Source organism: Pseudoliparis swirei, chromosome 16, assembly GCF_029220125.1.
Source record: "Pseudoliparis swirei isolate HS2019 ecotype Mariana Trench chromosome 16, NWPU_hadal_v1, whole genome shotgun sequence".
Classification (NCBI taxonomy): domain Eukaryota; kingdom Metazoa; phylum Chordata; class Actinopteri; order Perciformes; family Liparidae; genus Pseudoliparis; species Pseudoliparis swirei.
The window spans coordinates 13,189,791-13,203,370 of NC_079403.1; the positions used below are offsets into that span (position 1 = coordinate 13,189,791).

The 13,580-nt window shown below is 40.1% G+C and overlaps 1 protein-coding gene across 1 annotated transcript in view; it reads right to left on the reverse strand.

The window, feature by feature from the left end:
* Positions 1–13,580, reverse strand: part of cntnap2a (contactin associated protein 2a) — a 217,510-nt gene that overhangs the window by 105,357 nt on the left and 98,573 nt on the right. Inside the window, exons 10-12 of the mRNA XM_056434085.1 lie at positions 6,330–6,478; positions 2,672–2,778; positions 261–380 (exon numbers count right to left, since the gene is read on the reverse strand). Of these exons, the coding sequence (XP_056290060.1) occupies positions 261–380; positions 2,672–2,778; positions 6,330–6,478 (376 nt within the window). The remainder of the gene's footprint in view (positions 1–260; positions 381–2,671; positions 2,779–6,329; positions 6,479–13,580) is intronic.

Sequence of the window (13,580 nt, forward strand, 5' to 3'; positions counted from 1 at the left end):
CGTAGTGACCGGGTCGCCATGGAAACCCGAAGCACAGCAGGTCAAGAGTGTTGCTGTCTACAGTGAAGAATGAGAAGAGCTGGAGAGTGTTATTCCTTCACAGGTCACTGAGGCTGCAGAGAGTAGATGCAACGCAGACAAAAACGCACACACACACACGCACACACACACAAACACACACAAATACATACACACATACTGTACATACACAAGCACAAACATGCACACAGAACAGTGATTTCAGGCTCTCCCACACAAACCTGTCATGTTGCAATTGACTTTGAAAGGGCCGAGGGGTCCGCTGCCATCAGGGTCGATCCAGTAGGTGTCAGAGGACCTGCCAAGATGCTTATAGGCCTCACATGATGGCTCATAGATAGCTAAAAGTGGTGCCGGGACGAAAAGAAAGAAGGAGACAAATGAGCAGTCGGAAGAGAAGGAAACAATACTAAAAATGCATCGCCACCAAAGTTGTTATGGTTGTTATAGACCAGACTAAAAACTACAAAGCAAAAATGAAATTTTGGACATGACTGAGTGACAATTAACTTTCGTTTCAGGTTTAAATGTTTGATGTTTCTGAGGAAAAGTACAACAAATGTAAATGAACAACAATATGTTTTAATTTATAACAAAGGATTTGTTTGACACCTACAAAGAGATTGGTTGGTCTTGAGTTTACACTATTGTTTTTCAGTTGTGTTGATCTTGGAAATATCTTTATTTTATTACAGTGATTTTAAACAGCATTGTTGAAAAATGGATGGAAATAGAGACATAACTTTACTACTAAAATTGAAATGTTTGGACTGAGGGTGGTGACAATGATAACCATGTTGAAGTCTAAAATTACACGGGTTAATCCTCTTGTAAATACACAAGCGTATTTCTCATTTTATGTCCGGAGGTTGGCGATCAGTACAGTAGCCAAAACTATTTTCTGATATCTTGTGTGGGTTTAGGAATTACAGTGTAACTCATTATATTATACTGCAAGGATGTGCTGCACACAATAACAACAATACAACAAGATGATACACCTCCCAAAAGAAAGCCCACTGCATTTACACACATTAATATGTTTAATATGTACTATGTTTATGTCTGTAATAATTGGCCACAATTGCACTTTAAAGATAAATATGTGTGCGCGACTTGGATGGAAACTAATTAATTTAGGAGACACCATTCACGGCCTTAATAATGAATAATTAAAAAAATGAATATCTCTGCCTTTTAGTTTAACCTCTTTATAACGGTTTCTGTTCTGCATGTCTCTTCTTACTGTCCCCTCTGCAATCCTTTACTCTTTCATCACATCTTCTAACATCTTAATTATCTGTATTTTCCTCATAGATACCCCTCTGCTCATCCATAAGTTGAGTGATGGAGTTGCTTGCAGAGAGTATATCCTCTCAAACAAAACCTTGCTGAACCATCTCACAAGGATCTGAATAGAATTGTGAGGCACTACTTATATTTCAAAGCATTTGGTCAAATGCTGTAACACAAAAGAAGCTGAATTAGCAGCACGACGCCCGACTCCACAGCGGTGGCACACAAGAAAGAAATTCAAAGGCTAACAGAGAAAGTCAAGAGACATTGCTGGAGAGCGGATGTGATTAGAATGACGTAACACCTATGCACCACGGTAACCTTCACCAACACTGAATTATAGTCAATAATTGAATGGACATGCAGCCAAAGCCAAATGTAGGTTGTGTACGAGAAAATAGAAGTGAACAACAGTCCAAGACCCAAAGATGTAACACTTAAAATTATAAAAAAAGAAAAGCTTCGCATTTCAGAATTGGCAAACGTTTTATACTTCAAATCCACAGATTGATTAATGAAGTACTTGCTTACTATTAGCACTTACATTGCAGTTTGGAGACTTGCACAACAGACTTTAAACAGAAGGCATTATTCATCCTGTCTTCTATTGGATGGTCCGCCGATCTAACTCCAGGTCACTAATGTGCCTTCAGCTATTTTTAAATAGTGAAGTTGTACTCCATATATATTGACAAACACATATAGATGAATATGTCATCACACAAAGAAATCTTAATATATGTTGTGTTTTTTTAAATTTCATATTTCTGTTATTAGTGTCCATGCTTTATTTCCATCACACTCCTGTCCCTATGCCATGCTGTATTTTTAACAATGTCCTTTTCACTCACTCCATTCTTCAGATTCACTCACACTTCATTTATAATGAATGTGTTCTTTTGCGTTGCACATTCACAATATCGGCAACACTTTCCCCTCTCATCCTTTCTTAGAAAGCAATGTCTGGAGTACATGGGAGGAGGGATGGCATTCTCCATTTAAGCCTGAAGGAAAAACCTTTTGGCTTTTTGTTGGGCTTTCAGACTCCGATCTCTTTGTGCTCATCCTTTTGGTCAGGTCAGTAAAGAACACAACGCAGTCAGAAAAGCCTGGCCTCTGAACACTTCAAAAGTTCATCTGTCCCTCTGCTGAGGATTGTGGCTTCGGAAGAAGAAACAGCTTAAATCACTCGAAGGCAAACAGAGGAAGGCCAAGTCAAACAAACGCTCAAGGAATACAACACGGTGGTTTTCAAGTTAAGGGGGGGCGGGAGATAGCAAATAACACACAACGGCATACAAACACACACACACACACACACACAAAACTCTCTTACAAGTGTGGCAGGTGGCTCCAGTGTATCCTGTTCCTTCACAGGTACAGCTGAAACTGTCCCAAGTCTGTTTACATCGGCCGCCGTGCTCACAGTGGTTCGGCATACACCTAAAGAAAGAGAGAGCGCTTTTAAACATTTGCTGGATATGCAATAACTTTGAAAAGAGAACAAATATATGATAATGCATATGATGAAACCCACATCAAATTTGTCCATGTTTTTTGGTTAACAGTACAGTGATGTACAGTATGAACAGTGCAACAGATTATGAAAGTAAATTGAACCTTTCATAATGCAAAACACATCTGGACCAATGCACTAATTCCACCAGAAGCAGGAGGCAAACCTCTTGAAACCAGTCGACATTGTCTTCATCAAAATGATTTGCCACACAACGTGGAACTAACACACGGTGAACTTGGTGAACTGATGAGAGTAAGCCCTCTAGGCTCACCCCGGATGAGCCGACATTTGTCACAAACTGGCTGAGACAAGGCGGAAGTCCACGCAAGGTTATATTTAAAACCAAAAACAATTTATTTTCATATCCTAGAAGGCCATGTCAACCATATGCCTGCTGAGGTTGGCCACCACAGCCTCCAGGACAGTGCGAGGGCCGTCACATCCAACAGCATTCAACTGTCAATGGGAACCACTTTAGTGCATGTCTGCCTGTACTGGAACACATTCTTAGGAGGTGACAGAATTGGGGTTTATCGTGCTGATTCTCAATGTGTATGACAGTTGTAGAAGTGCGTTTCTTTTAGAGTCTCACTCTACATTTCAGAAAGGAACCCTGAAAAATGTACTGCAGTGTATGTAAAAAGGGTTATCCTTCTCAGTGTGAATACAGTAGTAAGCACAGAGCACTTCAGGCATCACTGTTTTACTTGTTGAAATTTTAATACCAACTCAGATCTAAGCTCTGCGGTTTGATCTGCCTTCAGGCCTAATGGGGATGGATCCCGAGGCACTGTAGTCTCAGAGCTGGGTTTTCAACACACAAATTCGCACGTATGCACTTAAGCATGAATACATAAATAATAAACACTACCTTTTACAACTTTGAGTGATTATAGATATGATGAGGAAAGCCAGCTGGAGGGGGAAACCAAGACCATCATACGAGCTGCAGGGGTCCTTTTAAAATGCGGAGCTCTTCTGTAGTCATGTATGGAGTCGGGCAGTTTAGCAGCACAGAGGAAGACGAGACATTCGCTATCGAACCTCCAGAAACTCTGAATCTGAAACTCTGAATCTGACATAAAACTGTGAGCTTGTGAGTTCACTGAGAGTGGAGCGACTCTAATTGTGACTCTTTTGTTTATGTCTATATACTGTTTCATACACTTACACTTTTTTTCCTATGAGTGGATGAGCTCGGTTTTGTACAAAGCATATGCAATGGAGTGCTGCTGTGTTCATATGAATGGAAAATATTGTCAGTATTGTAACTATGTTGTAACTATGCTGCATAAAAATTACATTTGCAAAAAGTCATCCTCCTCTGTGGCTTTGACTGTGTTGACTGGTGCAGAAACAGACATTTAGGAAACGTTACTACACATGTATCTGCTTGCCATTTCATGACAAAAAAAACTATGACTTTATAAACATGCCATTTCATGTACCATAAATGAAATAGAAAATTATAATATACCGGTGATCAGTGTATGTAACGGTGATTTGTAGCTTCAGTGGGCTATTACGTGCTGTCACAATGGGCCGCGATTGACAAGCACCGACTATCGCAAAAGACTTATGCTCAGCAAGGTATGAGCACTGGAGGACACTATCTACATATGCACAACATGAATTTGAAATATTCAAAGAGAACAGAGTGCCTCAGTATGATTATGCTTTTTCCTGTGTGTGTTGCAGTGCTCTTACAGAATGACAGTGACATTGTGAAGCATGGGAATTTGCATGCCTTGCCCTCATGTCGGTGGAGATACCCGTGTTTTACTTCTTCCACCATCTCAGCTGAAACAGAATCCCACAGTGGAACGGCATTGATCAAGAGGAGGTCAGACAGGGCTCTTGAACTGCCTTCAAAAACATTCTGATTAGTTACATGGTAGCACTGGACCCATTCATCTTCCATGGCAGGACAGGGTCCACCTCAAATAGTGCAGGGCTGATACACAACATGTTTGAAGTAATAGAGATGGGGAAAAGCAAGGGTAGGACACTGTCTTAGGACATCTTAGGATTTTCAAAAGAGTTAGCGATGCAGATCTGAGTCAGCCTGCTATCGGCATTGCTAATGCTTCACATTCTGGGAAAACCATTTTTTTATTCTACTTCACATTACAAAGCAAAACAAACGTATGGGGTCGGATCAGTTATAATAATTGCAAAAGCAGACAGAGAGACCCACACACGCAAACACAAAGATTTACAATTTACAAATGCATGCAGGACGATTCACAAATACATTCCAATGCACACGTAAATAAATTACCATTTATATAAATGTAAAAGAAAAATCACAAATATATTTATGCATTTCTATGTGGATTTGTCGATTTGTCTGTGGATTTATATCAATATATTTGTGGATTGCACTGCATTTGTTTGTGGATCACTGCACATTTGTGCACGTATTTTTGAGACTCCCCTGCTGTCGCTCAACTCGTAAATGCGTTTTTTTTAAACATCAAAGAACTATCTATAGCTAATACAGGCAGCTGTTTTAAGCAAACAAGCTCCAAGTGATGTCACAAGCTGTGGTCCAAATGTAAGCATCCCAGACCTTTGTAGAAGTTAATACACAATTGATCTAAATCAAGCAGTGGCAGTTGTTGTCTACTTCTCTGGGTGAGGATATTGATGAGGGTAAGTGTTATTCACAAACCTGACCTTGAAAAAAAATCATTTGGGATACGAGATATGCTGTTCCAATCAGCGCAAAGTCAATTAGTAATTGCAGCTTCCTTCTCAAGTTTATCTTGAAATGCATACTCAATGTGTCTAATTAGCGCTGACATCTTTTTGGCCATTGCATGACTGAAATCCACTGAATTTATATTTATTATAGGATTAGGCCTAATCCCTGAAGATTAAGACGGTCCACAACAATGCACCCTGGCATCAGATTTAGTGGAAAGAAGCTTTCCAATCGAGCACAAGGCAGAGATGATTCCATATGAACAATTCATCCCGGTTTGTTTGTCTTGTCTACGACAAAGACATAAATTGGAATGTCAACAAGTTGTCACAAGTTTCCAGTCTGCCAACATTTGGACATGTAGAATATCCAGCTCTGTTATACTTGAGAAACGAGTGGCTCATGTTTGATGTTTGATTAGGATCATACAGTATTTTCCAAGGATGAAACCTACTCTTTTTTTTTTTTTTTTACTGTGTACACACTTACCCTTTACCCTGGGAATCCTTGGCATCAATTCTATCCATTTATCAGAATGACAAGCACACGAAACGCTGCCACACAAACATAGTCCTGTACAGTTACACTCACAACACCCAGAGCTCTGAGTCATACATCTCTGGATAAGAATTCAGAGACTATTTTTACGACTCCCCCAATTTAAAACCACTTGATTGTTGACACTTATTATTGCTTTGCATTTAGCTGAAATGTTCTTTCATAAATGATTCTATGAATGTGCGTGCATGCAGGAATTATCATTCTTACCTGTCTATGATTGCACACATGTCTAGGCTGACGTTCTCAAAGGCTCCCATAGTGCCTTTTTCCACCACGTGCAAATCAGCGGGTTGGTCGTCAACCAAGATCGCTTGCATGCAGCCCTGGAAGGTACGCTGGGAGGGGGGGAACAGCGTCTGGAGAAAATATCCTGAAAGCAGCAAAAGAAACAAAAGCACAAAAAACGTCATCATGGATTTTTTTACAATTACAAATTCCAGAGAGCTGGAGATGAGTAAACTGAATTCAGAACACAATTTGAGAGGAAACAGAAACAAAGGGATGTGTTCAAAGACCAGAGAGAAAGAGGTGAAAGGATGTAGGACGATAAACAAGAAAAAGATAGATTGATACACATTATGAAAAGATGACCTGTAGAAGTAGACATCAGACTAAACGATGATATTATCCTTGACGAGGAACAACATACCTGGCAAGTGTCCTGTTATTTGGATTTTTAAAGCCACAAACCTCCATCAGTCAGCATGTTTTAGAGCTTATCCACAAGGCCCATTAGCCTTAATACCGGCACTAAGGCTGCAATAGACTACAGGACATATAGGGTTCACTATATACAATACTCCTATGAGGTGCAAGAGTCAATGGCCCGTCCAGAGGTAGCACTGGGCCTTGACTGAAACAAGGACAAGGCTAGGACAGAAATGTGTGTGTGTGTGAGTGTGTGTGTCCTAAATCATTTGCAAAAATGAAAGTGCATGGATAGGTAGGTGTGCGAATGTAGGTGTGCCAATGTATCAATCTGTCTTTAGTCTGCACATTTGCAGGTGTTATCGCAATGCACATGCACTCTTATATAGGAGATAAGAGCCTGAAATTCAATCTTTGCACAAGCACACAGGTCACACATAAAACATTGTGGCTCAATGACATCTCCATCATCGGGATGTTATAAGCCATCACACCCTCCGGCATGCCTATTAGTCTCAAGGCTAAACCATCAAAAAGGCTTATTATACAGGGCATATGCACTGTGTGTGTGTGTGTTCATGTGCTCCAGAAATTATTGCTGTTTATGTGGCTGGCAGTTATGCCAGCAAAATGTCAGAGATCGGGTGAGAAAAGATCTCATGTGCAGAGGAACCAGACAGGACGCCAGGTAAATGACACAAAAACTCTCTGTTACTTGGCAAAAAGGTTCAAAGGCACTAATTAAGACAGGTACAAGACACGACAAACAACAGGCACACGGACACTAAGGGAGACAACAATCCGACAGGGGACGAGGGAAAGACAGGCACAATATATCGGGGGGAAACGGGTGTACGGCATGAGAGTCACATGACAGGAGTGGCTGAGGGCAGGTGAAGGGAATGAAACAATTGAGACCCACTAGGGAAACAGACATGAAGGAAACAATCAGGGACAGGGCAGACAAGCACAGGGACAGGAAGTGCAGGGAAACAGAGGACAGGGAGACAGGGACTTCAAAATAAGACAGGACACAGGTCACAAAAACTCTGGAAAAAAAATGTGTGTCCCTGCATGTGTGTTTTTGCTGGATTCATTCTTTTCTTAAAATTTTTTGATTTTAATTTCCTCTCCGAAAAAGTGTCTCCTGTCATCCTTGCCATCTGCCTCTTTTCCTGCCACACCTGTCCATTGTCTTTCCAGAGCAGTGGGAAAGAGACAGAAATAGGAGAGCGGGAGAGAGGGAACCAGAGCACAGTACAGCTGGCTGGCAGCACTTTGTAGGCCGTGGATTGCATACGAATGAATATGAAATGCAGCCTTCCTGACAGATTGGGAGAGAAAAGGAACAGAGCAATGCATGGAACGACGGAGGGGTGATTGGAAGTGTGTTATAAGGGCGTGAAAGCCAACAGGTAAGGCATAAAAGCTATAGGAGGTGGTTTCTCTTTTATTCCATCTACACCACTGATGGGTAGTTTTTACAATTTAACGACACAAAAAACGACTTTCTTGTTTTTTGGTCGTCACGTGATTCAGCCCAAGTACTGCCCATTCAAACAAAGCACTTCAAAGGTATTACTACTGAAGGTTTCTAGTTTTTCTGGGTGCGTTTATTTTGATTACAAAGTTTTGGATTGAATTAATCTTGATACTGTGTGATATGTTGAGAAATTCACAACATTTAATTATATCACTTAACTGTCACTAAAATGGCTTAATAAGACTGGTGTTCATCCTGCCAGAAGTCATGCTTTACATTCGGTCAAAGCAGCATGTTTTCCCTCTTCTTGTCGCTCTAAAGCCACGACCGGCAATGCATCATCGTATCATTCAAAATCCTGCATTGCAGCCACATTGACCAACAAAGGAAGAAACAGACCAAGATTAATAATCTGGAGAGAAACAAATACAAACATTTGGCAAACAAAGCATAGATGTGGCCATACATGTGTACATGCCCAACAAATCACAGACACCCACAGCTCAAATTCAAGCTAAGCATGCCTGAACACATGTGATTATTTTGTTTCCTGAAAGCAACAATGCTGCGTGGCTTTAATTTGTGTTATACACAAAAGCTCTATTTTTCATAACCCCTCGTGATGTGGAACAGCAGCAATAATCCCCTGCAGTCTTGCTGGCTCCATCACAGCCCCTCTGTTGCGCCCAAAGAGCTTCCTATTCAATACCAACGAGGAGACCAGACCAGCTCCACCTGATCACCACCTGACTGGCGCAGCCGGCTCTCAGGCGACAGAACACTTGTGTCCACATCCAAACACATTTTCAGGGAGAGTAAGGCTGGAAATCGGCCAACATGCTTGGCTGGAAAAATGTAACAAATATTTTGAGGCTGTGATTCAGAAACATATTCATGGGAGACTAAATTAGTTGTCAAACACAATATGTAGATCTCCCAAATTCACACCAGGAAAAACTGTGCTAATCTATTAACCACCTGCTGCTATTGGTTGCTGAGCTATTTCCCCTGACTGTAAACAATGTATAAATAAAACACACCACAACCTTGAAACAGACCATGGAAAACCATTAAACAAACTTAACATTCACGAGTGTTAAACCTTACTGCGAATCGAGCACCGTATGTATTCTACCTGGCATGGTTGATATATGCCCGTCACATACATAGAGTCCTTATACTCTTCACAAGGAAGTTTAGGCTCAAACAAAACCACCTAGAGGAAAAGAGCGTTGTTGCTGTTAACCTGACCGACTAACCACAGTATTTACGGGGGTGGGGGGGTATTCACTGACTTATTTTATATCGTAAAACAAGACTCATTCTAAAGCACTCTGTGCTGTTGGCGGGTGTATCGTATTTATTCACTCAGTGGGCATGGCTGCCATACACCGAGGAGGCAGAGATGGCCAGTATTTCTATTATTTGGATTTGAAATACGTTTCTCAATTACTTTTGAGTATTTTGTAATTTGTATTTGATAGGGCCGACAAAAAATCTAATGAAATTTGTAACAAAATACTTTAGAGTGGAGTAATTTTGGAATTAAAATACTTTCTCCATGAATCAAAACATTTTTCACGAGTTCAGTCTTCAGATCTTTAAGTTCAACAGATTGTCTGTCAAGGTAAAATGCAAATGACGCGAGCATGTTTTCTAGGCTAGTGCATAGCCAGTGTTTAGCAAGTTACGGTAAAAGTTGAGTAGCTAGCTATAGGACACAGGAGATTGGGAGCTTGTATAATTATATGTAGTATGACAGCCCAAGCCTGTTTTCCACACACAATGGATAATAGGCTATACCCATGCTAACTTCCGATCATCTCCTTAGCCATATGGCCTATTTGAATAAATAGAATGGCATAATACACATAAAACACTTGTGCGATTGGTTCAGATGTGTTTTTAGCAGTATATGTGTTAATGGTTTATTGGTCGTTGATGACATTTTTTTAGTATATAGTTTATTTAGTTGAGGCGAATCTCAAAATGGAGCATCACTGATTTGCGTGTAACATTGTGATTTTCTCATGGAACACACTATTTCTTTCACTTTATCTCACTAAAGGTGTTCAATACATCCATATACAGGAGTCAAATGCAGTAAAATACATCAAAATAATGACTTATGTTCTCAAACCAACATAAAATATAGCCAGATGACTAATTTTGTTCCGGGTCTGCCTGTCACAGGCGGTAAGGGGCAAGAGCTCATGCGCAAAGGATCAGGACAGAACTCAATGTGAATAACAAAAACTCTCTTTACTGAGGCAAACGGTTCCAATAAGTAAACAAGTCCAAAAAGGGCCAGGCAGAGAATCGGAGGTCAGGTCAGGCAGGCAGGCAGGAAGGCAGGGTCAAAACAGGCAGGTCAGGAAAACACACAAATAACACGAAAGACAGACAACAATCCAGCTGGAGACAAGGTAAACACTTGCACAATATACAGGGGGGGGGGGGGGGGGGGAACAGGTGTACGGCATGAGACAGTAAAGAGACAAGAGTGGCTGAGGGCAGGTGCAGGGAATGAAACAATCAAGGACACAGAGAAGACACACAGAACAGGGCGTTACGGTCCCTCCCTTTCCTTGTTGTTTGTCACTAATTTTGAGCCTGAAAACGGTCTAAAACCTCGCCTTCGAATGGTACCAGGTATGGGAACAGTCTAACGCCATTGTTATAGACCCTTTGTTTTCTGGAGGACACCAGAAAAGACCTGATTTCTCTTCAGCAGTACCCACCTATCAAACTCTTTGTTGTTACCTTGAACACAACCCTCCCCTCTTCAGCTCCAGTAGAGACTTTTCTCATTTGCAGGAATACTATTTCATCCGCACATCTGGTTAACACCAGAAATATTTGAGAAGTTATAGTTTTAAGGGCAACTAAACTGGCTACACAGTGGTTGGGTCTCAAAAACCAAAATGGAAGGATTATTATTGTTATATATTTTATAGGTTGTTAAGTCCCAATAATAAAAATATATATAATCAATCAGGTTGTTGTCTTTTAATAGCTTTGCTAAGTTACACTGACATTATGTGACTGTTCTTCCTTTTTTTGGGGTTGCCCTCACCAGAGCTTTGTGTACATTATAGAGCCCAAACCTGAATACTTTGCTATACCAAATTGTGAGAAAATGGAAAATCCAGAAAAAAGTATTTCCTATATTTTTTGTATTGTAATTTTCTGGCACCAATATTTTGTATTTTATTTTAATAGATTTATTCGAGGGGTATTTTGTATAAAAATAAATGTGTATGTAATTTTGCTCATCTCAGGCTGTTCTTTGTTAAACGTCTGATTCATCACACACTTTAAGATAAGGAGGAAGAAGATATAGAATGTAGAAGCTGGAGGTTTGGTACACATTACAATTACTTATATAATGCCAGTATTAATTATCTTTGCAAGTGTTGGAAAGTATTCTCTTTTTTTTTAACTTCCTAGTGAACACTTTTACATTGTTGAGGAACCGAATAAACCAACTCGAGTGTAAGAGGTATCATAACGCTTTATTTTAAAATGTCAGAGAGGTTTTGCATCACAGTACCCTGGAGACGGTAATGGAAAAGCATCGTTGAAGACTTTAAATAGACCTCTAAAATGTCATTTATTTATATATATAAAATAAATGTGTGAAATGATGACAAAGGAAATGCTGATACAACATTTGGAGTTGTTGAGTTATGAAATTGGTAATGAAGTTGACGAATCAAGAACACACATAACTCGGTTTTTTTCATAATTATCAAACACCTGCATGCTTCAGGGTGGAACATCCCATAATTGACTACTCTTGCATTATAAGTATCAATGTATCCCCTGTTCCTGTTGAAAAAAGAGCACAACTTTATGGCCTTGTGTATTCAAATGTGCGTTTGTGTGAGGATCTACCTTTCCTCTTGAGAAATTCAATTTGCGGATGTCTCGTGTCAGTCACTTCCTAATTTCTCTAAGCGCAGCGTCAGGAGTGAGAAACTACTCCCCGTAAAATAGGCTTTGGGTTCAGGAGGCTGCTTCTAAAAGCAGACGCTTGAAGCATAGAGGGGTGGAGATGAGAGGAGAAGAGAGGAGACGGGCCGACCCGGTTAAAGAGGATAAGAGGGATGAGAGGAAAGAGAAGGATGAGGGCCAAAAAAGAAAAAGAGAAGATAAACTGAGAAATTGTAGAGAATGAAAGGAATAAGGGAGGGAGAGGGGGGGGGAGCGTCGAAAAGAAAACAGAGGAGGAGAAGAGAATTAAGAAAAAGGGCATAGTTGAAGAAAGGATGACAGAGGATCAGAGCCAAACCTGTTCCTTTCTCTGACACCCAAAGTATAATTTCCTGTAACTCTGTAACCTTGGGTTCAGGCAGTGCAACGTGAATTTTAATTCCACAAAATCAGAAAAAAGGGCAATTTTATCCAAAGCACCGTTCTTGGATGTTAACTTTATTGCCACTGAACTCAAAGAAAACTGTTCTTAAGGAATATGTATTTTCAGTACATGAAAAACAAAAGCAGTGACATGTCACAGTGAAATGTTGCCTATATATCTTTTTTAAATAAAGCTTAGTTATGATAATTACTATAATAGTGCTGTATTAATTGGCATAAACACAGCTCAACTAGTTGACAGAAATAAGGAAGAAAAGTGAAGAAAGGAACTACATTGCATGCATATTTTAGTCTTCCAACTCTTTGACAATGGTATTTGAGCTGTGTAATGTTCCATCACACAGTCATCAAAATGCATTAAACATAAATGCATTTATGTATAAAGTTACGCAATTGCTTCAATGTCAGCATGTTTGTCTTCACATAACACCTTGATGGTGTTAAAGGTATCCAAAGCCTTTGAGCAGCTCTGTTAATGTTTAAAAACGTTTTCTTACGGTTCTTTTCATGATCGCTTTCGCACGATTTTGATCACAGGCCTCATTTTGTCAAAACATTACACACAATTCACACAACCACACACAAGAAGCAGACCACTTCAGATCTTTTGATAAATAATTTGCGGTTAAGTCACCGTATTGCACACACATGGTTAATATGGTCTGACTCTCTTTGAAGCAGCTGCTGTGCTCAATCTCAAACACTTCTAACATCGCTGCTTTTCTCCTGAAGTCTTGGTCTGAGATCAGGATCCAGTGGAGTACATGAATATATTATCAAAGCCCAGCACACAAGAGTGTGTTGTACCAAGCATTGATGAAAATCAATCAATACATTAATACATTTCCAGAGGTTGGATTGTGTACTTAAAATCCGAACAGAGCATGAATACTGATGCTATACTAAACACAGTAAAGCAGTGTTGTATAGCCCATCAGTGTCGGTCA